This window comes from Andrena cerasifolii, chromosome 1 (assembly GCF_050908995.1).
Source record: "Andrena cerasifolii isolate SP2316 chromosome 1, iyAndCera1_principal, whole genome shotgun sequence".
NCBI lineage: Eukaryota > Metazoa > Arthropoda > Insecta > Hymenoptera > Andrenidae > Andrena > Andrena cerasifolii.
The window spans coordinates 34,239,687-34,267,426 of record NC_135118.1 but is presented as its reverse complement, the minus strand read 5'-3'; the positions used below and the strand labels follow the sequence as shown (position 1 = coordinate 34,267,426).

At 44.7% G+C, this 27,740-nt stretch overlaps 1 protein-coding gene and 1 long non-coding RNA gene across 10 annotated transcripts; one reads left to right on the top strand and one right to left on the bottom strand.

The window, feature by feature from the left end:
• The first annotated feature begins 987 nt into the window (after positions 1 to 987).
• Trio (trio Rho guanine nucleotide exchange factor) lies at positions 988 to 27,740 on the top strand. 9 transcript variants are annotated; one of them, XM_076830052.1, is made up of 35 exons: positions 988 to 1,150; positions 3,785 to 4,075; positions 4,209 to 4,322; positions 4,392 to 4,716; positions 4,919 to 5,580; positions 5,812 to 5,922; positions 6,196 to 6,291; positions 6,840 to 7,021; positions 7,105 to 7,252; positions 7,365 to 7,556; positions 7,641 to 7,844; positions 7,926 to 8,210; positions 8,302 to 8,628; positions 8,711 to 9,122; positions 9,286 to 9,524; positions 9,636 to 9,937; positions 10,037 to 10,286; positions 10,424 to 10,615; positions 10,742 to 11,005; positions 11,110 to 11,466; positions 14,743 to 15,334; positions 16,547 to 16,628; positions 16,714 to 17,236; positions 18,331 to 18,414; positions 18,511 to 18,980; positions 19,085 to 19,244; positions 19,354 to 19,581; positions 19,676 to 19,864; positions 20,495 to 20,727; positions 22,677 to 23,019; positions 24,190 to 24,736; positions 25,806 to 26,190; positions 26,260 to 26,601; positions 26,727 to 26,919; positions 27,244 to 27,740. In XM_076830052.1, exons 2-35 carry the CDS (start codon positions 3,815 to 3,817, stop codon positions 27,352 to 27,354), a joined length of 9,405 nt encoding a protein of 3,134 aa, XP_076686167.1. In that variant the 5' UTR covers positions 988 to 1,150; positions 3,785 to 3,814; the 3' UTR covers positions 27,355 to 27,740. The 9 variants fall into 9 exon arrangements, with proteins under 9 accessions (XP_076686167.1, XP_076686174.1, XP_076686173.1 ...); XM_076830051.1 differs by lacking the exon at positions 988 to 1,150 and adding an exon at positions 1,632 to 1,921; XM_076830053.1 differs by lacking the exon at positions 988 to 1,150 and adding an exon at positions 2,156 to 2,176.
• LOC143378366 (uncharacterized) lies at positions 15,719 to 23,267 on the bottom strand. The gene is made up of 2 exons (XR_013088251.1): positions 23,072 to 23,267; positions 15,719 to 17,340 (listed from the first exon to the last, which is right to left on the bottom strand). It is a non-coding gene; the product is annotated as an uncharacterized LOC143378366 (long non-coding RNA).

The following is a 27,740-nucleotide window of genomic DNA, read 5'->3' as shown; positions in this document are numbered from 1 at the left end:
CGAAGCGGAACGGTCTTCTATGCGTTTGATGCTCGTGAGCTTGCGCGGAAATGTTCAAACTTACTTACAATTAGCTATACAGTTGGATGGATTATGATAAATTTAATTCGAGACGTTTGGACGGTGGTCGAAGCACGCTTCCTAACTACATCGGTTACTTCATCCTAAGGATCGGGGACCGACTCTTAACGAAATTTGATGGCATCATTGGTTCCTGGATTTTCTCAACACGAGTTTTTCTATTCTTCTTGAACAGCGATTCCATATTATTGAAAGCGAAGACCATATTTTATGAGTTTTACAGGACGAACTGCTGCTTACCCAGCGAGATTTGGTAAGCAGATGTGTAAATGAAAAATGAATTTATTTATTTATTATCCGCGACCGGGTTAAATTGAAGGATTTGAAGGCTACTGAATACAATCACACAAGCTCTCATACGTCTTCTAGATTAGAGTATAGCTGCAAAGTTAGCATTATAAGAACACGTTCGAAAAACTTAGCAGTAAAAGCCTTTAAGAAATAACAATGCGCGCCACGTATTTCTTTCCTTTCTCATCTTTCGTTTCGATCCTGCCGTAAACCTTCTAGGGATGTGTTGTTCGCTTCGAAATTGAGTCCGTTTGCGTATGCGTGATTCGGAACACAGCCTAGAACCGCTGAGCTATGCCTAGTGACATGCAACGTTGCCAAATTTCCGAAAGGAAACCGTTTTGACGCATAGGGCGGTATTCTCAGTCGCTTCTTATTCTTAAGCGAATGCTTAAGCATGCGGCATCCTCTACTAACCTAGTAGCTAGTAACTGACTGAGAATACCGTCCCTAGTGTATGCACAAGTTACAACATGTGTCAAAACCCGACGACTTGAAATTAAAGATTTGTGCTGCCCTCTCACAGCATCAACGTGCATCAAGATGTACCCCCTGACTTCCCCCGACGTTGATGTGCGTTGATGTTCGAACGAGGAGGTGATGTGAAATTTCTCGCTCCACCACCAGTTGGAAATAGTATGGCAGACTGCCATTGGCGGATGGTAGTCTCGCAGTTTCGTATTTATCGCGACTGAGCAAGTTTTAACTCCATAAACGAACGATATGAATCGCTAAGATGAATCGTAACACGTATATTCGAATAAACGCAAGTACACAGGTAGGTACATGATATAGAATGCGACCAAGAGCATCGGAATGATCGTAGTTTCCTCGAGCGTGGATCCGCAACGGGAAAGTGAAGAATTTTCATTTCGATTCGACTGTACTTTCTGATTCGTGGTGATTCGTGGTCTACTCGATGCTGCGGCGGCGATACATACTTATACCAATACATACGTAAACCGATGAACAAGAAAAAGACTATTCGATCTCGAAACGAAGGCAGCGACCGAATTTTTACTTATCCGTTGGCGATAGCACGCAAGGACATACGTACTATATACGGTGGCGTGGTTGAAAGAACGTATCGATAATTAAACGTTGTTTCATGACCATGACGTACGACAGACTACAGAGTAGTCTTGTAATATGGTAGTCGCGATAGAGCCACTAATGGCTTCGCGACATTTGTGACAACGGGACGGGACTGATACTCGGTGTAGTACACAAGTACCTCTACCATTCCCTACCGAATAATTCTCAACAAACTTGTCGTAGCGTGTACGATATAGTGGATCATTTCATCGTACATCCGACATTTTCCGTACACTCTTAGAAACGATACGATTTGCCAAGTGTTGGACCGCTTGTTTCGCTGGTACATATGCATATGTAAGAACGATACGTCGAGTTCCGTTGGATCTGTGTGATAATAATATACCTACATACGTACTTACGCACATGTGAACTTTTTTAACAAGACAACACATTGGCAGAGGGATGCGTATAAAAGGATAATAATTATCCGCCTTGTAACAGCGAGATGCAAGTACGTAACTGATTCTTGTAATTTGTGTAAAAGGAAAAACTCCTTCTTCAACTGTTGTCTCTAGATAGGGATGGGATCGAGTTCAATATGTACTCGCTAATCCAGGTCAATTCCAATACAAAAGTTTCACTTCTTGGGATTCGAATACTACTCGTAAGAGATGACGTTTCATTCTATGTACTTCCAAAGTACTTGGGTTATACAAGCTCGTTTCGAACCTCTGAAAGAGTATCTGAAGAATTCCAGAACATCCTTGTAAGTACTTTGACATTTGAAAGAACTGAATCTCGTGAAAGTAGTATTCGAACACTGAAAGACAAAACACAAATCACATAATTGCACAGAACAGAAAACTCCTGGTAAAAGGGGTAATGCCACTCTGTGGAGGCCGAAAGAAGCAGCCTGATTTTCAAAATTTTTTAAGCTCAACGAAAGAAGCTTCTTCTGTAAAACAGTGTCCCACGGCCGGAAAGTTTTCTCCTTCAATTCTTGACCTAGAACAAAGAACCAAAAATGTTTAAGTTCGGTAATTATTTAGAAGTTTTCCATCCTAAACGATTTCAATGATTTTTGGATATGTTATCAAGATCAAGATTCTGAACAACTTTTTCCTATACATGTTACTGCCGCACGATCTTCGTTTTCGAGATATTTGCGAAAAACTTCTGTTGATTTATTCCGACGCAACGCATTCCACTTTCCAACTTGTCCCGGGTATTAGTATTGGTTGGGGCGGATAGCGAACTGATGTGAGTTTAGAGATTTGAACCAGAAACTTGCGTACGCCCGTCAACACCCCGACTTATATCGGTTCGCTACCATGTTTTACGCGCCCGCGAGCGTAATACCCAGGACAAGTTGAAAAGTGGAATGCGTTGCGTCAGAATAAGTCAAAAGAAGTTTGTTTCGCATATATCTCGGAAACGAAGGTCAGCTTCGTCATTTGTTTTGTCCCATGCTGGCGCATACGCTGCCACGGACGCGGCGTACTGTAGGTAGGTATACGGCAGAATATATTGTGTAGTAGCAGCAGTTTTTCGCGAATATCTCGGAAATGAAGGTCGAGCGGCGGTAACATGTACAGGAAAAAGTTGTTCAGAATCGTGTCCTTGACAACATATCCAAAAATCATTGAAATCGGTGAGGATGGAAAACTTCTAAATTATTACCTTAAGTTCTATATAAGACTATCTCGGAAAGTACAAGAGGAAACTAAAAGATACTGCTTTTTCTAAGAATGGTTCCGTGTTTTGTTCAATCACGCAACATTCTTACAAAAATCAGAATATTTTCATTTCCTCGTGTACTTCCCGAGATAATCTTATATAGAACTAAAAACAAAAATCGGTTTTTTGTTCTAGGTCAAAAATTGAAGGAGAAATCTTTCCGGCCGCAGAACATTGCTTTTCAGAAGCTTGGTATAAAAAAAATTTAAAAAAAAATTGTGATCATACTTCAAGGTATGTGCACTAAAAGCCTTCGAACAAAAAATTTGTATTCCATTCACTATACTCGTATAGAAAATTCTGAAAATTACCCCTTAAAGTACTCATAAAAGGTTCGAATCTACTTGGTCAGGTTTCGATTATAGTTGAAAGTATCGCTAACGTTTCTCAAAGTACTTATAGAGTTCAAACCTACCTCATCGAGGTTCGAGTCTACTTAAAAGTATTATTTTTCTTTTTCGAAGTACTCGTGAACTGTTCGAAAGTATCCAGTAAGATTCGAGTCTACTTTCAATATAATTCATCCCATGACTCGGATTGGTATCGTGTCCAAACTCTAGACTCTAGACACGATACCAATCCGAGATTGATATCGAGTATTGTTCGCACGATCATTTTGTCAATAATTTATGTACAGATCTGATTCGATCGAATAAAAGCAAAGGAAATGGACGGAACGAGAGCAGCCGAGGTCTTGCCGTTGCTGCAAGAGCGTTTGGCCATACTACCCGGTGGCCGAGATCGTAGAGGCGGTCCCGTAATTGTTTTTCCTATTACTCCGAGACGCGAACGTGCTAAACCCGAGGATTATCGCCGCCTCTTACAATACCTTTTGACTGTACCCGGCGATGAAGCGAGAGGTTTGCGTTTCACCGTGATCGTGGACATGCGTGGTGCTACTTGGGACTCTGTCAAACCGATCTTGAAGGTTGTACTCCAACCGACTATGATCGATAACCATTGTAACGAATTATTGTGATCCTATAGAATGTATTTACGGTTAGCGTTGATTGTTTTTCTAGTCCGATAAGGGCTATGGAAATAACATCTCTCTGTTGCAGGTGTTACACGAGCATTTTCATCGGTCTGTTCATGTTGCCTTTATCATAAAGCCTGAAAATTTCTGGCAAAAACAACGGACGTCCCTGGCTAAGCAAAAAAAATATAATTTTGAGGTAGAAAAGATTTACTTTTGAGAAAAGTCCAAGTACCGGAGCAAAGGATTCAGAATTTCTTGGTTCTAGATAAACACCATAAGTTTAGAGGCGTTGACAAAAGTGATCGATCCGTCACAGTTGACCGCGGACTTGGATGGATCCTTGCAGTACGACCATGCTCAATGGATCGACACGAGGCTTGCCGTGGAAGATTTTACGTGGCAGGCGGCTGATCTTCTCGACAGATTGGACGACTTACAAGAGGATCTGAGTCGAAATGATTTTGCGGACGATGTGGCGGGAGCGAAGCACGGAATTGATTTACACAATGAGATGAAGAAGAAGATTATGAAAGTTCCGGTTGAAGAGATCGAAGTTGTTGGCCAGCGACTGCTGCAGCGTTTCGATAATAGTAAACAATTTTTTCTTCTCCTTTTTTGTTCCCTCACGAATCTTGGCCCCAGGTATACCAAGCAACGCAAGAGTAGTGCGAGGTTCGTAAGCGTGGAGTATCGCTTGGTATTGCTTGATATACCACCACCTGTAGATTCGAGTGGGTGAACCCCGTGAAATGGAATGGATGGTTTTTGTCGTCGGTCGTTGTTGTTTTATAGGTTTGGCCGCGACCGGTGGGGAAGGAGGTAGCATCGAGAGTGGCGGTGCGACAGGCGGTTCTGATCCGGACGGACGGGCATTGGCAGCTTTAGTGATTCAGCACTTGGATTCGGTACATGCTGCACAACAACACCTCTTGCAGCTGTGGCATATCAAGAAAATGAAACTTGATCAATGCTTTCAACTGAGGCTTTTCGAGCAGGATTGTGAAAAGATGTTTGACTGGATTTGTCACAACAGAGAGGGATTTTTGGCGAATTACGTTGAGATTGGTCGATCTTATCAATTGGCGAAAAATTTACAGGAGGAGCACAAGCATTTCACTATGAGTTCGATGAACGTTTACGTCAACATAAATAAGATTTTAACAATGGCTAGTCGTTTGCTAGAGACTCAGCATTACGCCGCTGGACATGTAAGAGCTGTGGCCGGTCGACTTGATCGGGCTTGGAAAGAATTCGCAGCGGGACTCGACGAACGTACCGCGGTTCTTGGCTTGAGCGTCGTTTTCCACCATAAGGCGGAACAGTACGTCGACAGCGTGACGGGATGGAGTCAAGCGTGCGACGCTGGCAATTTACCCAACGAAATACCGATTCTAGAATCTCACATACGACAACATCAAACTCTTTACGAAGCGATGTGTCAAGCTTATACCGAGGTAATCTTTTTTTTGTACGCAAAGGTGGTTGTTATCGCTTCTTTTCCATTATTGTCGATTCGCGAACATGTTTTTCCAATGTATGTGGCCCACCGTTTTGTGGACATGCAACGACGCGTGTCGTGTCGTCGTTTTACAGCAACTCTTGTCTTTATACATGTATAGTTGCACTGTACATGTATAAAGACATTTACACTGGCAAAATTAGTAAAAGAGAATGATATTTGGCAGGTATATGACGCGTATCAAGCACTTTTGAGCGGGCTAGGCTCGATGCTGCAAGTTTGTCACAGCTTGAGTGCGACGCATGGTCCCAGATCAGATACGTTTCACATCGATTATGTACGAAACAATCAGTAATTGTTCTTTTTATAGCTTTTAACCGGTGAAAATGCGCTTGGTATGCGGGTGTGATAAAAAGAATGCCTCGAAAAGATATAAAGGGGTAGATGGTAAGAACTTGCACTCTCTGAACAATGTATCAACGGGATGCGTCGTAAAACGGTCTTTAAACATACGAGTACATATAAATTCATATACATGTTTGAATTTGAACGACGAATGAAGTGTCCGTAGAGAATGTTAAACATGGTTTCGGGTAATCCTACTGTTTAGGTGCATAGTACCAGTAAGAAGCTTCTTTATCAACTGGATCATCTCGTGCAAGTCTGTAATCAACCGCAAGGGATAGACCATGCAGCCAGAAAACATGTACGTTTATCGGGTGTGTGCATGAGTGTGTATGGCACATGCTTTTGCAAACTAATCTCCATTTTTTTTTGCTTTGTCTATATTACTCACGAATCACTGTCTGCCGCATCTATCATCATCATCATCATCATCATCATCATTGCCCTAATACATGCTAGACTAGATGTACGATGAGAGAATACTAGAGTAGAATAGGATCTGGGCTTGGCGATAAATGCATGTTTGTATTTCTGTTGGTTGCTGAATTAGTTTGCGCGGATCGGATGCGGAGCATTCTTTTTCTTCTTCATCTTCTTCTTCGTCTTCTTCGTCTTCTTCGTCTTCTTCGTCTTCTTCGTCTTCTTCGTCTTCTTCGTCTCGTCTCCTGTCGACATTACAAGATCTTTGAATCAAACATTAACTCGTGTATCGATTACTGCGATAATGCATGCCAATAGAGACACGTAGAGATACGTAGAGATTGCTTTGCACGGTAAAAGGGTATATATATATATATATATATATGTAGCAAATGATTGGATGGATAACGTTATGACAAATGTTCTTAGAGTCAAGACAGCGGACACAGCGTCGATGGGCATTCGGGTATGAGCGGGAATCCAGCCGCGGATTATAGCGAGGGTGCGTCGCACGTATTGGCGGTGATCCATCAGATCTTGGGTCATCACAGAGCATTGGAAGCTCGTTGGCATGCTCGAAAAGTGAAATTACATCAGCGGCTGGCGTTAAGGTATAACCCGCGCTGTCACTTGTTTCCCTTTCGTCTTCGTCATCTTCATCAGACTGGCTCTTTCATTGCCCAATTGATTGTAGATTATTTCAAGAGGATGTGAAACAGGTTCTAGACTGGTTAACGAATCACGGTGAAGTTTTCATTAGAAAGAACACGGGAGTAGGTCGGAATCTTCAAAAGGCAAGGGTGTACCAGAAGAGTCACGAGCATTTTGAGAATGTCGCTCAGGTAACTGGACACACTGTCGTCGGGCGCGACGTTTAGCTATTCGCGATTAAATTATATCGCGACAAGTTATGTCGGAGGAATAACAGACGAGCTCTCTTTCATCCATCTACAGAACACATACACGAATGCAACCAAATTACTTACCGCTGCGCAAGAATTAGCGCACACGGGGGAATGTGCTGCTGATGAGATATACGCCGTGGCGCAGGAATTGGAAGCTCACGTTAGCAGCTTCGCAGCAAGGGTGGAACAACGGCGTCGACGATTAGACTTGGCGGTTGTGTTTTATACGCACGAGAAAGAGGTAACGGCATAGAGTACCGAGTACTATCGAGGAAATGGGCCGTAAGAATTGCGAGATGACCAAGCACGCGCTTGTTTTCCGTAGTTGAGTGGTTGGGTGGACGAATTGCGGCAAGAGTTACAGCAGGACGAAGTGGCGGAGAACTTGGAAACGGCGGAAAGGCTTTTGGAACAATGTGCGCAACACAGAGCCTCGTGCCTGGAAGCTTGTGCGTCGACTATCGTACAGGGTGAAGCGTTACTTCAGGAACTTAAACAGTCTACGGATGCTCCCGACACCACCGGTTCTGTAAGTTTTGCGCGGCCTTCTTTCGCACTTAATCGCACGCGAAACGAGATTGCGACGACCCTGTGCTCAACTCGCTTTCAGATAGCCGCGGTGGAAGCTGCGCTCGATAGGTTGGCTGGCTTGAGGCAGGAATTGGAAGATTTATGGGCTGCGAGAAAGCTGAGACTGGAATTGTGTCTACGATTGCGCGTGTTCGAAAGAGACGCTTTAGAAGCGAGCGGCCAGTTGGAGATGTGGGCCCAAGAATTGCAAGGTCCACCTAGAGAGGGTTCGCCGGAACAACTGTTGCGTGTACACAATGATGGCGTCGCGCATATGCAGAACACTGCTTTTCAGGTTTTGCAACAAGGTCAAGAACTCGCTCAGGTGAGCTCTCGGGTTCTCATTTCTTCTCGCTTCATCTTCGCCCCCTTTTATGATAAACGAGGTTGCGCGTTCTCGTTGTTGCTGTGGGTAGGTACTGGAGCAATCCGGAGTCTGCATAATGGCAGACGGGCAACACAGTGCCACGGCTAGGGTACAAGTGCTTCTCGAATTCCTAAACGAAAGAGAAATGGATGCGGAGGATCTGGCGGAGATGAGAAGAGTTCGCCTGGAGCAAGCCTCTCAACTGGTTCAGTTGCAAACCGACGCCACTCATGTGGCTAACTGGATCCGAAACGGAGAAGCTATGCTGTTAGCGTCGTTGAGAGTTCCGGAGAATCTTCAAGATGCCGAACAACTCCGTTTGGAACACGAACAATTTCAAGTTGCTATAGAAAAGACTCATACATCGGCCGTTCAGGTAAGCGAACGCACGCGCTGTTTCGCCGCGCTATTGTTGCGCGCGGGGATTAAAAAACAGTTTTTGGTGGATCGATTCGTAGGTAAAGCACAGAGCGGATGCACTAGTGAGCGCTAATCATTACGATCCAAAGAGTATAAGAGAGGTGGCCGAGGACGTGACGAAACGGTGGCAACAATTGGTGACATGTGCGGAAGAGAGACATAAATTAGTAACAGCTAGCATTAATTTCTACAAGACCGCGGAACAAGTACGCTCCGTGTTGGATAGCCTTGAACGCGAATACAAAAGGGACGAAGACTGGTGCGCGTCCGGCGAGAAGGCCGCGCAAGTACCAACGCTTGTTGGCAAACATCAAGAACAGAAGGAAGCATTTTTAAAAGCGTGCACGTTGGTACGACGAACCGCGGAGACATTCCTCAAATATACTAATCGCAGTCTCCAGTTCTACAGTTACCAGTCGAATAGCGCTGGTTCCGAGAATAAAGTTAAAAGTTGGTTTCTTTTTTTCACTCTGCGCTCTAAACGTGTTAAGTGGATGCTTGGGGGGGGATTCCGATCGATTAATTTTGTCAACGAATCGTGTACATGCATTGGCATGCATCTGCCGTCTCTAGCCTGCTCTCTACCACCCTCAATCGACGGTTTGCGTTTCAGGTATTTTGGAAGAATTACTCAGCAAAGAAAATCGCGTGCTTGAGTATTGGACGCAACGGAAAAAGCGATTGGATCAGTGTCACCAGTATGTCCTATTCGAGCGCAGTGCTAAGCAGGCCCTAGAGTGGATTAGAGAGACGGGCGAATTATATTTAGCCACGCACACTAATGTGGGCAAGAATCGTATCGAAAACGAACAGTTGTTACGGGAGCACAATGAATTTAAAGGAGCTGCAAAGGTAAGTGAGAGATGCATTTGTTTTCCTTTTTATTTTTCTTCTCTAGCGCTTAGAAAATGAAGATTGTATGTACTGTTGTCGTCGTCGTCGTCCCGCCCCTCCTGTAAATAGGAAACGAGGGAAAGGGTGAAACTGTTGATTCAACTGGCTGACAATTTGGTCGAGAAAGGACATGCCCACGCAGCAGCGATCAAGCAGTCTGTTGCCGAAGTGGATCAGCGATACAAGGATTTTAGCACGCGCATGGATTGCTACAAGACCCAAATCGAGGACGATCTAGGAATTCAGTCCGACGATGGCCAGAAAGATTTATCCATTGATCGCAACTCGGATCCTTTGCTCGAAGAGAAGATCAAGGGAAAAGACCTGAAGGAATTAAACGAAGAAAAGAGGAGATCGGCGCGGCGGAAAGAGTTGGTTTTATTATGCCTGTGAACGCAAACTGCCCTGCGCCTCTCTTCTTCTCCTCCTCTTTATTATTTATTCTCATTCGTTCTTGCACCTCGACACAGATTCATAATGGCTGAACTTTTACAAACGGAACGGACCTACGTGAAAGATTTGGAAACGTGCATTCGCTGCTTTTTGGAGGAAACGCGATGTGGAAAATCAAACGTCGTTCCCGCGGGATTGCAAGGCCGAGAATCAATCATCTTTAGCAACATGGAAGAGATTCATCAGTTTCATTGTAACATATTCCTTCGTGAGCTGGAAAAATACGAAACCATGCCAGAGGACGTCGGACACTGTTTCGTGACTTGGGTAAGCGCACGCGTTTGTTTGGCCCCACCGCGGTTCTCGGCGGTTCGTACCGCGCGCTCTATGCCCTTACGAGGGATTAATAACCCCAAGGAGACGACACAATGATGGAGGGCTTTTTTTTTCTTTTGTCCATTTAGGCAGCCAAGTTTGACATGTACGTGACGTACTGCAAAAATAAACCAGAAAGTAATCAGTTATTAGTCACTCACGGTGGAATGTGGTTCGAGGAATTACAGAGAAAGCATCGCGTTGAACATCCGATCGCTGCCTATTTAATTAAGCCTGTACAAAGGATTACCAAGTATCAGTTGTTACTGAAAGATCTTCAGGTATACACTCTTCTTTATCCACCACCCGTCCCCTCTCCCTCCGTGTCTGTGTCTGTCCATCAGCGTTTATACAGGGAATGTACACATTACTCTATCCGTTTTCGTCCACGTGCGTTTCGTCTACAGGCTTGTTGCCAAGAAGGACAAGGCGAGATTAAGGACGGATTGGAAGTGATGTTAAATGTGCCCAAGAAAGCGAACGATGCCTTACATTTGAGTATGCTGGAAGGTTGCGACGTAAGGATAGATACGCTTGGCGACGTAGTGTTGCAAGATTCGTTTACGGTGTGGGATCCTAAGCAGTTAATTAGGAAGGGCAGAGATCGGCACATATTTCTCTTTGAGTTGTATCTACTGTTTAGTAAAGAAGTCAAGGATTCCGCTGGGAAGGTAGGTGGCCAAACATGATCGTACATGCTCTGACTAGTCTGCCTAGGGGACGTGTCCGCCCAAACAAAGCTTCCGTAAACGTTTTGTACATTTGTCGGGCGTAGGTGAAATATATTTACAAGAGCCGTTTGATGACCTCCGAATTGGGCGTGACGGAACACATCGAAGGCGATGAATGTAAATTCGCAGTTTGGACCGGACGGGCACCCACCAGCGATACGCGTGTCGTTCTCCGTGCCAATTCGATGGATGCCAAGCAATTATGGGTGAAGAGGTTACGCGAAGTTATTCAGGAAACGTATTTCAGCTTGAGCATGCCCAAGAGTCCAGCCAAAAAGAGTTCGAGTCAGCGTTCTAGCAGAGATCTCGAAGAATGCGCATCGTTGGATGACAGTGTTGAAAATTTGGATAGAAACTCCCTGGCATCCTTTGGATCCACCAACACCACGGATTCGGATAAGGTAAACTGTTTACTGTTTCCACCCCCTCTCCTCCACTCGACTGTTTTCTTGTCCCCTCGTCGACCCGGTTGATGGCGGTTGCGATCATTAACGCTCGTACACGCGGATTCTGCACTGATACCGATGCTAGATGCTGGAAACATGTACGCGACTCCCGTCGATCAACGGGTGAAAAAAGGAACAACATGTTTCGCGCATCAACCTTGCCTTCTCTTGTCCGCCGAGCATTATTAGGGTCTACCACAATGGGGGGACAGCCGATTTTTATACGACGACGAGTCGTTGATTCGAGAAGAATGGACGCGCGCGCAGCAACATCAACGGCTGCGAATGTGCGCGTGCGTAGCGTTTGTCGTAAAAGCGTTATCGCGGCATCGATTGCCGCAAGTTGATGCGCGGTGAACGGTGTCGTAAGTGTGGATCAAATCTAGAAACAGGGATGGAAAGGCGATGAAAGAGAGGCACGAGCGACAGACACGGCAGTGGTAGTAATAGTGGGGAACGGTTAATTCTCTTTTCCTGATTCGGTCTCTCTGTGTAATCGGTAGTGTGGGAAGCGACTGCAGCGGTTAACGGCAAACGAGCCGGCCTGGGTTGGGTGGGGTCCGAGAATAATCGAAAAGCGAACAGGCGCATCGCATCGTTTCCTATCCTATAGCGCCGCGTCGCGTCGCGTCGCGTCGCGTCTACGCGAGTACGCGACAAGGACACGGGGTGTCGGATTGGGTAATGGGGTAAGAGGTAAGGGGTGAGAAATAGGTGGTACAGTCCGCGGACCAATGAGGGCCGAGGGTACGAGCAAGCACAGGTGACGAGCTCAGTACGGGCGCGACGCTTGGGTCGAATAGATCCATTCGATGGTGTGGAGTGAGGCGATGCGAATCGTAGGACGAGTCTTTTTGGTCTACTCACGAAAGAAAGGCTAAACTGAGTGGAAGCATGACGCTCGTATGTTTCATCGCATCTTCAGTCGTAATTCTCGTATCTGACACTTGGTTGCCGCGTTCGCGCACGTGAACTGAGCACGAGGCGAAACTGTCATGACGTCGCCAGCAGGGAAACCTGCAACAATCGTCCAGAAAGCCCGCAGGAAGATTTCGTTACCGTGGTTCCGTCAGAGTTCCGTAGCTCCGCCACATGCAGCTCTCTCTAGGCAGCATACCATCGATACCCCGGGCTCGTTCCAGGCCAGACTTTTACACCGTCAACCCTCCCTCTCCCAGGTACTATCGCGGTACACTCGCTTACACAAACACACACACACACACGTTTCTCCGTGTACATATACGATCTCCGCTTTATTTCGCAGTGTTTCTTTTACTTGTTCTACAAAAAAGTAGCGAAAATGTAACGTTCCGGGTTCTCGTTGCTGGCCGAGAGACAAAGAGAGAGAGAGAGAGAGAGAGTGAGAGAAGAGGGGGGGGGGGGAGTAGTACCTACCGTAAAGAAAAATTAAACGCGTGTGACTTTGCTAAGATACAGTGGCACGGTTGCTGTGAGGAAAAGAATATAACTTTTTTGAAATTTTCGTCTAGTTACGTTTCATTTTGCTATTCCAACTTTAGTTACGTAACCAAAGCAATTGTGTGCAAGTCGGTGTTGCGCTAATACAGGCTAATACGCAACATGAAATGTATCGCGATTTTTATCCTCATCCGCATCCGTATCAGCATCAGTATCAGCGTCCGCCTCCATATCCGTAGCCACATCCGCGTAGTTGTGCCATCGTCCACAATCAAATTCGTGACCCCGTTCGTCCTCAAGATATGACCCGCTTTTACGGGTGATTATTTTCGGCACGAGATCAAGCGTCGGGAGGGTCTGTGTGCGTTGTCCGTTCATAGAAGGAGTTGTGCATGTGTGGAAATACTCGTAGATGTAGTTTCCAGCCAGATTGTACCTACCTTGTGTTTTAGACACCTTTTTACCTGTAATTGATTGGTTTCAACTTGTGCAGTCAATTACTGGCGTTGGCTCGCGATTTTGTACGGTGCATGGTATTTGTCGCGCAGCAATTCTCCGATAATGCGACGAGAGGGTATTGTTTGCATTTTCCGTATCGTTCTCTCGCAAATCGACAAGTGCGAATCAGAAGGAATTGGAAACTCGAGGCCAAGTTGAGAGAGATTGGCACCTTGCCGAGTTTCGTTTTGTACATTTGAATCTATGGTTAGATTCGAATGTAAACGCGTACATGTACATACGTCGTCGTGGGGCAAGTCTTTTTGTCTCGCGAAAAACGGTAACCGAACTGTTCTCGCCCTAGTTGTGTGGAGGATGGAGTTGGAAGGATGTTAAAGGGTGACGATCGAGCATTGAACAAGGTTCTTTGGGGCAACATTCTAATCTGGTTCGTCGCGACGAAAGTACATTGGAAGCATTCGAGGGAATAAAAGAGAATCGGCAAAATTTGGCTCGTGGAAAAATGCTATTTTCGTCAATGGTATGCGACGTGGAGCGCAGAGTCGACTCCTCCCACTGACTGACTGTCGGAAACTCTCGGACCGTTTATCGCGGCATATCTAAAAGTATTCGCGTACCTGATACATGACAGCTAATAATTCGAATTCCTTCCGTGTTACCTCGCTTACGAAATTCGCTGGAGAAAAGGGAACAAAATATTACACAGTCCAGTAGTTGTCGCAGGTATCAACGCTTTGAGCGAAAATTATCGAGAAATTGATTCGAGCAAGTTTGTACAATGAAGGCGCGTATCATTTGCGCGACGAAGCGATGGAAGCAAATATTGAAACGAGATAAGACGTGCAAGGGGGGCCCCTCTACTTGAGCATTTCACTTTTGCCCCGTATACTCTTGGCCAAAAAATATAGGTATGGGTCTTTGGGAAAAACCCATACCTATTTCGATAAAATCGAAATCACCGAGGCTTCGATAATCCATTAAACGCTCCGTTGGTGCGCAAAGTCCTAGATATAATCGGTGCTCTGTCCTCCCTTCTCTTTCGCTCCGCTCTTGTCTTTCTTCCAACTCGCCTCAACCCCCAGCTCCGTATCCCAGCTAATGCTCGTTTTTTTTAAATGTCATTTGTTGCTTTCATAGTAGACGTCTGACACATTGATCGCGCACGATCGACCATCATTTTCTTTATCGAATCGCGCATCTTTCAATCGTGAAATTATTGTTCTTACTAGTGTTTAAAATAGGGTAAGCTCGAGTAGTTGTCGATAAATTAACCAAGTTCAAGTAACCGTTCCACCGTAGAGTTCAACCGAAGCGACCGAAATTTTCATCCTTCTATCGAAATTGTTGTTTCAGACCGGTGTAGCCGAAGTGACTTGGGTTATCGCGGATCACTCGGCAGCACCTGGCTCGAGAGAATTAACAGTGACAAAAGGTCAGCAAGTTGAAGTATTGGAAAATGGAAGCACCATCAGCGGCGTAAACACAGCGGAATGGACCCACGTTCGTCTGCTGGTCGCTCCAGGACAAATTGATCCTCCACCGGAGGGATTAGTACCTACGAGCGCGCTTAAACAGCCACCCTCTGCTTCTAGTAAGTCTTTTCCATCTACAAAGAGCCCAAGCCACCAGCAACAGCAGCAGCAGCAGCAGCAGCAGCAGCAGCAGCAACAACAACAACAACAACAACAACAACAGCAGCAGCAGCAGCAGCAGCAGCAGCAGCATCATCATCATCATCATCATCATCACCAGCAGCACTCGAGCAACCAAGTTTTAATTGCAACTCCCGCTTGTAGCGGAATCACGACGTCCTCTACTGCAGGAACTGGTTCGTTTTCACCATCGTCGGCGTCAGCGTCGACGTCGGTGACAACCGGCGGCGTATCATCGACCGGATTAGCCATTCAAAATGTGGCAGCACCTTGTATACCTTTCGATGAAGTGGGTAAGTAACTCTATTTCCATCGATACCATCGATTCGTAGTATTACTTTGATTGAGTAAAATGAGTCAAGAGGTCCAAGTTTCGAGTGGAAGTGAATAGCAGGAGGGAAGAAAGGAAGAAACATCGTCGAGTAAAGGGAAGAGGATCGGTGGGTCGGCGGTGTTGGTCAAGATACAGTTGTATAAAATATGAAATTGGGCTGGGGGAGAGAACAAGGAGGGTAATGCAAGACAGTGGTTCAAGTATAAAAAGGTTTTAAGCAGTTTAGAATACCCAAGTCAAGGAACGGGAGGGGGGGGGGGGGGGTTTGTTTCTGAGCGATCGCTTTCGATGGGGTTTCAAGACACACGCCATGGCGACTATCGCGAGGATACGCGTACTGTATGACGGTGGTGTTGACAGTTTGATTGGAGACTGCTCGGTCGAGCAGTCTAATTTTTCGAGTCTATAGGTACGAGCGTGTAGTAGACATTGATGTGGTACTGTCGAAATGATGATTATGTTTGAGAGGCTAGTCGATGGCACGCGCGCACCCCGACACGAGTGTGTCCGCGGCGGCGGGCGGATCAATACGACAATGTACCGGGATAACCATGTCCTTGACCGGTTGAATCTCCCGCTGGCCTACCGGTAGAGCACAACCGGTCGACACATTCAGCATACTCGCATTCACGTACCTAAGTACTTGTAATCGCGATGGTCGCTAACCTTTCTTGCAAGTGGGGGTGAGCTTTGTAATATTTGTTACGATAAATATTTTCTTCTTGCTGTCTGAAATATGAGAAATTGCTTGGAATCGCGTAAACAGATGGCGTAACGTCCTTTCGACTCGCAATTTATACAATTCTGTATGCATGTATGTGGTACAATTGCTTCTAAATACTTATATACTCGCTACATAAATGGAACCATTCAATGCGGCGTTTCTTCTAACCCATTTATATCGATCCTTCTGTGTTTCGTTATTCTTCGTATTGTGTGTAATGATTTCGGACACAAGTGTTGTTGTTGTTGCGCATATTATCTACATTTACCTTCGTATTGACAACTATAAGATTCTTTAGTTGCGTGTGGTCGTCGTTTGTTGAATAAATTTCTTGCTCTTACGATGGACCCTCGTTTGGGGTCAGTTGCCAAAATCGCGTTGATGAAATTCCCGAATTGCACCAATTCACGCATTTGCTGACATTAACTGCCGGATTATCCGTTTCAGAGAATGTTGTTGTTGTTGCGGCCGATGGGAGCAGTGCGGTCAATACAAGCTCTCCTGGAAACAAGAGACGCGGATTCAGCGGGTAAGGGAGCTGACATTTGAAAGTATAGCTATATGTAAAGATGAAAGCTCATCGTCATCTTTTGTCCGTTTCCTTTTTCCCGCAGGAGAAAGTGGCTACCGCCCCCATTGCGTAAACTGAGCCAAAGTAAGGTTGACAAATCGACAAGCGCGATACCGGTGTCGTCCAGCGATCGTCCAGGCTTGAAGAAGAACGCTTCGGAGAAACGATTCAAATTACCGACGACCGGTGGATCTGAACAAGTTTGGCCGTCGAGAACCGCCTCTGTTTCCATTTCTACATGTGCATCCGCAGTTGCATCCATGCGTGTCTCTGCTTCTTCGTCCGACGCGAATCTCGATACACAACCGGAGATTCAACATGATGCGGAAGAAGAAGAGGAGGGAGAGGTCGAGCAAAACTCGGAGCTAGAAGAGGATTTAATAGCCGAGCCCGATGACGACACCGAGACTATACCTTTATCGGAACAAAACGGAGCGGACGATGTCGAGGACGAATTGGAACTTCCACCTCCGATGAAGCCCATCACTGAACCAATACTCGTCGGAACTGCCAACGGATCCTCGGGATCTACGATTCCGACGGCGGAAGGCTGTGGAAAATCTCGAGTCAGTTCAACGCCATTTCTCTTTCTCGATTGCAGCAATCAGCTAGCTCTCGTATCGACGTATCGAATAACACTGTCCAATAAAATTCAACATTTTTTTCTATTCTGTAACATTCAATAGCCGTTTTTTTATATAGATTTTCGAGCGCTGAAAACGAATCCGCAAAGCGTTCATCGCCGCCATCACATTCAGTTTCCGAGAAATTCGATTTTGAAAAAAAAAATGCAAATTTTCAACTTTGCACATCTTTTGTGTTCAAACAGTAATAGTTATTCCGTCGCTTGTTCCGTCAAATTATTCTACGACCCTCGCGAACATTATGGAATTTTAAACATTTAAATATGTTTAAACAACGATCAAAGCGAAAAGGACACCCGAAATGAATAAATGTTTGCAGATATCTCTCTATATATTTGAAAAACTAAGAGTCTAGGAGAAAAACTGACTACTCCATGCGGCGCAGCAGACACTTTTCATCCGGAAACTATCAACAGAAGTGGTAAAACACCATTTCTTTTCAATACAGAAACGAAAGAGTTTGGAAAAATTATAGTGACGCGCGTTACACGATTCTGTGGCGCTGAGCGGCACTGTCGGCGCCCCACGTTTTGCCAAACTCTTTCGTTTCTGTATTGTAAACAAAAGGTGTGTTATCACTTGTTGATGGTTTCCGAAGGAAAAATGTCTGCTCCATCGCAAGGAGTGATTAGATGTTCTTCTAGACCCTTAGTTTTTGAAATATATAGAATATCTGCAAAAATTGGTGCATTTCGGTGCTCTTTTCCCTTTGATCATTGTTTAAACATATTCAAATGTTTATAATTCAATAATAACTTATAACGTTGTGTTCGCGAGGGTTCATAGAATAATTTAACGGAACAAGCAACCGAATAACTATTATTGTTTGAACACAAAAGATGTTGAAAGTTGAAAATTTGCATTTATCTTCAAAATCCACTTCTCGAAAACTGAGGGTGATTACGACAAACGGTTTACAGATCAAAATGGCTGTTGGGCAGTGTAATTCTTTTCATTACAAATAAACAGATCTTGTAACAATTTCTCATCATCTTGACGGTTTTCTTTTCTCGTAGACATCTGAGCGCTCTACAAAAATTCTCGATGGTGCCACGACAGCTGATTTGGCTGAAATCGAACAGATTGTAAAAGAGAGAATGGTATGTACGTCCAACGATACTTGATCTGTTGAGAATAAATGTTGGACGGTTAACACAGATCCGTTTAATGGATAATAATATTAATTGAAACAATAGGAACAGCACACGGAAAATCAAGAGAGACAGAGCCTTTTGCGGACGCCGAGTGGTAAAACCTCGAGCATTGGTATTGTTGGTGAGGATGGCTATAATCAAGCTTCCGTATCGACAACGGAGGTTACTACTACTACTACTACTACTACTGCTACTACTACTACTACTAGTATTACTACTACTACTACTACTACTACTGCTGCGACAATGTCGATGACGGTGACTACTGCGGCAAACAATAGTCAAGAGGAATCCGATCCTGAATGTACAATTCTTGCGAAACGACAGTTTGTGATTCGAGAATTGGCAGACACGGAGCAGGACTATGTAAACGATCTTGAGCAAATAGTAAAAGGATACATGTCGTTGATGCGAGATCCCGAGTGCGAGATCCCTCTACCAGAAGACTTGCGTGGTGGAAAAGACAAGATGGTGTTTGGCAACATAGAAGCAATTTACGAGTGGCATAGAGAGTGAGTTTTTTTTCTCGACAGACAAGTTGCCACCTGTATTGCAACTCGTTGCAGCCGTTTCTCAACTAATTCCACGCTTTGCTCGGTTGCATGTGTGTGTACAGCTTCTTCCTGAAAGCTTTGGAACGATGTTTGGAATGTCCCGAAGAGCTTGGGCCATTGTTCAAACGGTATGAGCGAAAGTTACACATGTACGTTGTGTACTGTCAAAACAAACCAGTGTCCGAGTACATCGTTTCCGAATACATAGACACGTACTTTGAGGTAAGCCTGAAATGTGTGAAAATCTTGTATTCCTCGTGAAACGAGCTTCTTTTTCTTCTTCTTCTGTACGTAACATCATTTACGACATTCGTCGTCGTCGTCGTCGTAGGACCTAAGGCAGAAGCTCGGGCATCGATTGCAGCTGTGCGATCTTCTCATAAAACCAGTTCAGAGGATTACCAAGTATCAGCTTCTTCTTCGGGAGGCACTAAGGCTTACCGAACGGACTCAAAGAACCTCGGAAATCGAAGGCCTCAGAGCTGCGGTTCATGTAATGCGTGTCATTCCCAAAGCAGCGAATGACATGATGGATGTAGGAAGGCTCCAAGGTTTCGATGTAAGAATCCTCGAAGAACTCCTCGGCTATTTGGCATTAGGCTATCATCCCAATGCCTTGGCGTGTTTCCTACCTACTTTCTACTTTTCATTAGGGAAAGATTACGGCGCAAGGCAAGTTGTTGCTACATGGCCCACTTTTGGTGTCGGAACAATCCAATCCACCGGGCAGAGGAAGGGAATTGCAAGTTTTCCTCTTTGAGCAAAACATTATATTCAGCGAGGCTGTCGGCAAAAAAACGCAATTTACGAACCCCGCCTACATATACAAAGCTCACATACAGGTAAGGTATTTCATTACATTTTTTCTCCTTCCTTTTCTCCATTCTTTTCTTTCATCTTGGTTTATCTTGGATTATCTTGGTTTTCTTTGATCTTTGTCAAACTTGAAATGTCAAGACTAGCGCATTTAGTGTAACAAGGAGACTACGGCTCTGGCCCTCCTTAAATTTTTCCGTGAAACACACAAGTGAACTTGGAGTCGAACGCTCGGGTTCTGTACAATATTTCGCATTAATGCCCGTTTCTTGTTTATAAACAACATTTACACTATAAACAATCATACCCCGAAATGTCTACGAGTCGAAAGCATTTACACGCAAGTTACGAACACGGTTAATTCGTACAAAAAGTTCGCCAGTTCGAGATGCTAGATTCGTTGTTTGCGAAATTTCTTGTATTTCTCCTTTCGTGTATTCGATAACGGATCCCGATGTACATTTCCGGCTCGGGGGTCAACTATATATAGTAGAGCGAAGAATGGGAAGGGTGATGAACGGCATCGAGTACGAAGCGAAAGCAAAAAGAAAGGTGATGATAGGTTGTCGTGACGTACAATCAAGTTGAATGGAATTTACAATGTTTTTATTCGTTACGACATCACACACGACGGGTGCTTATTTCGTTTCACGCAGGTGAATAAGATGAGTCTCGGAGAATGTTACGACGATCCGGAAAGGTTTCTAATTCGATCGACGGATCCTCGAAAACATGGCCTCGGATTCTCTTGTAGCGCGCTAGAAGAAACTGGACCGCGGAAGCAGGAGTGGGTAGATACGATCACTGCCATCCTGCAGACCCAGCGCGACTTTCTGAAGGCGATACAGTCGCCGATTGCCTACCAGAAGGAACTTGACAAAGATCCACTGTAAGCGTCTCTCTATCAAACACATACACTATAAACATTACATTGACTCTCTTTCAACGCTCGACCTGTGAAAATATTCGTTCCGACATATTTTTGTATATTTTATATAAAAAGAGATACAGAAGCGCTGTACGATAGAGAACCGTAGTCGTATCTCCTGAGCCAACACCCGTTTTTCTCTCTGATTTCCCTGCCGTTCTGTTCCTACCTTGCCATATTTTACTCTCTAGTCACAGACACACACACACACACACATACATACACACTTGACCCGCGCACAGTACTTGATCACCCGTGTTTGGCATTGTGCTTCCTCTCTTGTTCTGCCTTGTTATCGCAGTCGGTCAAACTATCTCGCCTAAATCGCTGCTGCTCAGCGTGGCTTTATCGCGATAACGTCTCTTGCTATATTTCAACAAAAACTACCCACCTTTACCTATCTACCTACCTACCTCACTCTTTCCAAGCAGAGTCTTGTATGTTTCTACAGTCGCGCTTGCTCTACGGTTCATCTAAACACGATGCGATGCTATGCTATGCAGTACGACACGACACGACACGACACGACACGACACGACAAGCATTTGATTTTACGACAAATAAACAGACTGTTGATTCTCCGCAATATACTCGCCCGACTATAGACGGGTGGGGGGTAGGTATAATAATGCGTATCCACTCGCACCAATTGAACCACCTCGTTACTGCTCCTTTATGACCTGCTTAAAGTAAAATGGAAAAAGTAGAAGAGCGTGTTTGTGCATGCTTCCGTATATGCGTGTCATGTACCTGTTGCGTGTCTCTGCATGTAGAGCGAGAGCGAAAGCGAGAGAGAGGGAGAGAGAGTGAGAGAGAATGTGTGCGTATATGTGAGTGTGAGTGAGTGACGGGTGAATAGACGGGTGGGGGCGAGACGGGAAATTTAATTACGAAATTTGGACAAAGCACGAAGCATTTCTTTGCGCAAAATTTAAGAATCACGTACAACGAACGTAACAATCACAGGGAATACGTTGCTGCTTCCTTTTCAATGATTTTTTCAATGCTAATACTTGTGGAAACCCATATAAATTATAAATAGTGGAAAGAGAAATTTTGTGTGGAAACGCACAGACGTACATATATACGTTTACGCGCGGTTGCGCCTCGCGTGTGGAATAATAAGCGACAATGCATGGACAACGGGTATGTGTGCCTGACATGCTGACTCACCCCCACCGAAATATACACATTACCTATTAACGACGTAACACGTTCCAAGTGTATAATAATTTTAATAGTGTTTATATAATGCGAGGTTGAACGAGCTGCTGGGGATATAGTATGCTGTACATAATTGTGCATTCGTGGAAGACGACATAAAGTAAAAACTATCAACTCGCGCGAAACGTAAACATTTTGTTTAGAATAAATTGTACATTGATCAACATTCTGATTGTGATGCGTCCTTTTCCCACGCCTATTCTGATACATGTAACACTACTTGTTCTTCGATTAACCAACTCGCTTGTTTCTCTCATCATTTATCTAGAACACGGTACTACATCGATAATTTGCGTTTGGACAAATGTTGAGATTGATACATTGCGTAGGCCAATAATTGTCTACATACACACATCCTACGCACATCTGAATTCTGAATTCAGCAAATAGAATTACCGCGCGCGCATCGTTGAACCGTACATGTAATAAATACACAAGTTCCAACAAGCTAACAAAGTAGCGTGGATAAACTGTGTAAAGCTCTACACAAGCGTATTGTTGTCAGTGAGCCGACTCTAGAACCATCGTTGCAATGTAATTTCGAGTAGCTTGTGGTAGTAATACATATAAAACGTAACGATTCGAGCGTTGATTTGCAACGAGATATTCGATGGAAAAGAAGCATCGCGCGCTTCCATAGATGCAGTACCGTGTTTAAATTTCACTTATAATTTGCTGGCGTACAGTCGCGGCGTGAGCCCGGAATCTCCATGTCGAGGGTGTGTACTTTCTTCAACGGTTTCATCAACGATACCGAACGTGTCTAAAACAATAAACGAAGAAGGGAGGAACCAAATGGCAGCTGCTGCCCCTACCGTTACAAAAGCATTAGCAGCGGCAGCGGCAGTAATGACAACGGCAACCACAGCGACAGCAACAACAACATCGCTTTTGCAGCGATCTCGTGCCGGAGCTTTGGACCCGGATTCTTCACGAACGCCAAGCCCTACCAAAAGCAGACTGAATTTTCTCGAAGGATTTAAGAGCACTCTCCGAACTCGATCGCCTATCCGCAACAATTCCATCCCGGTGAGCAACAACGCCGAAATTATTATTACTTTGTAACTTGTTACATACAAACCTATTTGCCTATTCGTAATTAGAATTCTTGCAATTGCAGCAAAAGGATTCTTCTTCTTCTTCTTCTTCTTCTTCTTCTTTTCCTTCCTCTTGATGATGCCTGTTGCTATTCGCTCTCTATTGTAGAATTTTTCGTTGGTGTGGCGTAAAGGTTCCTTCTTACTATTCCCACTGAACACAAACGGCACGAGAATCATGCGTGGTGCGATTTCGTCTCGGTACCTTGTAGTAGTACTAGCCTTGTCTCGATGTCGAAAGTTGGGAATGCACGCAACAGGCACCCAGAGTGGCCACCTTATGCTTGTGTGGCCTTCACTCTACAATCCAATACAACCGTAGTTGTCGTCGCGTCGAATTAATTTTTTTTTTTTGGAAATTCTCACTTGCCTGCCTCTATTATCGTCGTCGTCGTCGTCGTCGTCATCGTCGTCGTCGTCGTCGTCGTCATCGTCGTCGTCGTCGTCGTAGTGGTTCAAGTAATTGTTGCCATCGCCGAAAACCGCCACCAGCACCAGCAACACCAGCAGCACCACAACCGCCACCGCCGCATTGTCAATGATGCCGTTCTTATTGTCATGGCGTACCATTGTGTTATCGTCAACATTCCATTGTCGGCAGTACTCCATTATCGTCACTTTCGAATTTTATGTATTGTACTAGCGCTTCTCTTTCAGAGGTAGAAGTTTTGTTAATCGGTGTTGTCACTCCGTGGTGTCTATATGTTGGTATAAATTCTAATATCTCGCGAATATTGCCATCACTAGAGCTCTCTCTCTCTCTCTCTCTCTCTCTCTCTCTCTCTCTCTCTCTCTCTCTCTCTCTCTCTCTCTCTCTCTCTCTCTCTCTCTTCTACCCTCTCTGTCCACCTCTCTTTCTCCGTCTATAGAGACATTGAATTGCTGTTGCTAGTAGTCGCTACCAATTGCAGCTAGCGTATATGGTGTCGATATCGAGTAATGGAGAAGCTTCGGGAATGAAAAAGGGAAGCAAGAAGGGATATCGGTGATTTCGGTGATATTTCGACGGGGATGGAAAGGAGAAAAAAAAAGTATCGACGGCGGACCAGTGCATGATCGTGAAAAAGAAAGGGTTCGCGGTGTTAATGGGGAGATTCCGCAGATCGTTTCAGGTAGCAGAGTAAGATTGACCGCGGATTGGGGCAAGTTACGCGCCGGAGAAGAATTGGAAATCTGCCGACTGGATGGTCCAGGATTGATCGTCTTTCCAGTGATTGGAAAGAAGGAGGAGGAGGAATTTTGGATTCCGGCGAGTCTCGTTCCGAATTCATCCATCAGCCGCGCATGGTCTTTTCGTCCGCGAAGAATCGATTCCCAGGGAGAGAGCGTCCGTCTTCCGCAAGACATGCACGCGGAAGAGAACGGTCCTCCCGCGATCTTGACTATTCCGTGTTCGATCAGGGCAACGGCCGGTGGCGTGGCTCGACTCGTGCTGGAGGCGCGTCGCGTGGATCGCGCGATTGTCACCTGGAGGAAGGAGGGACAACGATGTGACATCGTAGCGGGCGATCGATATCGACTTTACCGAACGGCTGATTCTCTTTCTCTCGAAATCGCTCCATGCCAGCCCTCTGACTCTGGAATTTACCATTGCCGCGTCGAGCATGAGACGGGCTCTTGCTCGGCGAAAATACCTCTTTGCGTTGTAGGTACGTATTTCCTACTACGGTCACTGGTATCGATCACTCCCCGGCAAACGTATATTTTTTATTCAGAGACCAGAAATAACAGTTATTTTTTAAATTTTTTCGAAAAAATCATTGAGAAAAAGTTCATTTTTATTCAAATGGAAAAATGAAGCGATTAAAAAGTATTAAGATTTATCTGTTTTGCTTACTGGTAACCATTATTATCAACGGAAATATTTTTTGCTCACGAATAACCATTATCGATGAGGAGAATTTTTTTTATCAGTTACGGTATAATTATTGAACTACAGAATATCTGGAATGCAAATTGCGAGGGTACTCACAGTTTTGTTCATTTATGTATGAACGGAACTCTAAATTCTTATAAGTTGGAAATCGGATGAACTGCGCAAATGAAAATCGAATATTTTACAGTAAATTTGCAGTCAACTTTCGAAAATTATGCAGCTCAAAAGTAGTAGTGGAATTCGTGGAACCATCTTTGCAATTGTTGATGACAAGAAAATCGAAGGATTTAAGAGGAGCTGTAATGTTAAACAGGGGAAAATGCCTGTCAGCGTCAGGAATCACGGCGAATGTAAACACCACACGAGAGAAGTAACCGAAAAAAATCCCGCAATAGATATTGGTTATACCGTAACCAAAAACAATTCTCGTTATCGATAATGGTTATTCGGAACCGAAAATAATTTCCGTCCTCAATAATGGCTATTAGTGACCAAAAAATATTTCCGTTGAAAATAATGATTATTCATAACCAAAATTATTATGATATAACTTTTAAAATTTAGGTTATAACAGTTATAAGCACTGATTTTATTCCATTAGAAGGTTCTGCTTGTCTGGGAATTCCGAGATTAATGGGAACCCTGAATCTCGAGTTGAAATTCTACGTCATATTAATGAGAATGAGAGAGATGTGGCTTCTTTAAAACCGAAAAATCTTTTCTATATGCATCTCTACCCCATTGACTGCATGCAACTATATATAATATATGCGCGCACATCCATGTACTTAGTACATATAGTGTTATTAAATGGGATGTGACCGAATGGATGTTTGTTGCAGGTCCTAGTCCCAACGCTTGGAACGACAAGATCGAAATGATGAATTTAAACGAGTCATCGATGGTGGTTGCGCTCTCGAATTCTAAAATCAAGACGATATCGAGAGACGCGCAAGTCGCAAGTCGGGAAGCCAAAGAATTTTCGCAGAGATACGTAGAATTGAAAGAACTGGGAGCCGGTAGATTCGCACAAGTATATCGCGCGAGGGATACAGAATCTGGCCGACAAGTGGCGCTTAAGCAAATATGCCGACTGAAACAGTCGCGAACTCTAACGCGTGCCGAGTACGATTTACTCGAAACCATTTGTCACGAGAATATCGTTCGAGCGTTCGCTCTTTTCGAAGATGCACCACAACCGGACATCGACACTATCGTTTTGGAACTGTGAGTACGGTGTCGTGATCGTTATCCCATCATCTTGTAATAGTGTGCTTTACATGTTTATTCTTGCAGAGTCAACGGCTCCACGTTGTTTGCCCATCTAGGAAAACAGAACGGGTACACGGAAGCGACGGTCTCGATGTATACCGGTCAATTGCTGTCCGCGCTAGAATGGCTACATTCTCGAAAACGAGCCCATTTGGATTTAAAGCCGGAAAACGTTTTGATCGATCGAGAAACCAATGCCGTAAAATTGATAGACGTGGGTGAAGCTGTAAGAGCGGCGGCACCTCTCGATCAGGTTGTTCCTCCTGTTGACTTGGAATTTGCAGCGCCGGAATCGGTCCTTGGTAAACCAACATGTTCATATACCGATATATGGGCTGCCGGAGTTTTCATTTACGTGCTTCTAAGGTAGTCTCTTTTCCCAACCATTACACATCGATAATCTCCTATACACACACACACACACACACACACACACAGTCACACACGTTTCGTACTACATATTAATACTCGGTGGATGTTGCTTTCTTCAGCGGTCTTTCGCCATTCTTGGACGATTCTGTCGAAGAGACTACTACGAATATATTGAAATGTGACTTTTGCTTCCCCGACGAATATTTTGGAAACATCTCGAGTGATGCAAAAGGACTCCTTCGAAAACTTCTCTGCTTGCGTGGAGAGGAGAGAGCGACCGCTCGAGCATCTTTATCGTCACCGTGGTTCGAGGTAACACATATGTGCATACTTACTTACCTACTGTGCTCCGATGAAAAGAAGTCCGTGAGAAACTCTAGGATCCAAATTGTATATCCCCCATTGGCCGTGTAACAACGTCGACGAATACAAAGTAAGCAAACGAGACACGGGCGATGGGAGCCAATACGAGCGAAGAACCCCTCTTACCCCTGTGACATTTCGACCGACTTCTTTTCATCGGGGCACAGTACGTACTTGTTACACATCTTGGCTTTCATTGCAATCGGACACGCGCGCGCGGTACATGGAATCTTGATTGGTACGATGCAATTGTCTCGCTTTTTTAAATTTCAGATACCGATTGGCGCGACGATTCCCTCTTCCCGAATGCTTGCGTTTATCGACCGTCGTGCGCATCGCTCGAAAGGATCTTGCCAGGATCGGAATAGTAGTTTTTATCCATGAGGTTGCGCGTTTTTCAAAATACACATTTAATCATCGACACCTTGTGAAACTTTTGGCTGTAAATAATGCGCGTTTATACGTGCGAGCTATCCCTCTCTGTGTGTATGTGTGCGCGCGCGCGAGAAAGAGAGAGAGGGACGGAGGGGGGTATATTGTATGCATGAAAGTCACACTTTTTAGATTGCCTGTTATACATGAAATGAACGCGATTGGACTGTACTGTGCGTGAGAAATACGCGTGAGCATTTCCACTATAATGCATTTCAAACGGTAAACGACGAGCTCGCGTTGTATCCGAAATTGCGAGAGAGCATTGTAGAAAAGTAGAGATTCTTTCGTCGTACCTATTGATCCAACTGATTAAATAAAAGATTAAAAACATCAAG

Excerpts from the sequence above, each read along its gene's own strand:
- Trio (XM_076830052.1), top strand. The coding sequence starts at position 3,815 with ATGGACGGAACGAGAGCAGCCGAGGTCTTGCCGTTGCTGCAAGAGCGT. Across the intron at positions 4,323-4,391 it reads AAAAAAAATATAATTTTGAG|ATAAACACCATAAGTTTAGA; the intron begins GTAGAAAAGATT and ends TCTTGGTTCTAG. Across the intron at positions 18,415-18,510 it reads AGATTGTAAAAGAGAGAATG|GAACAGCACACGGAAAATCA; the intron begins GTATGTACGTCC and ends TTGAAACAATAG.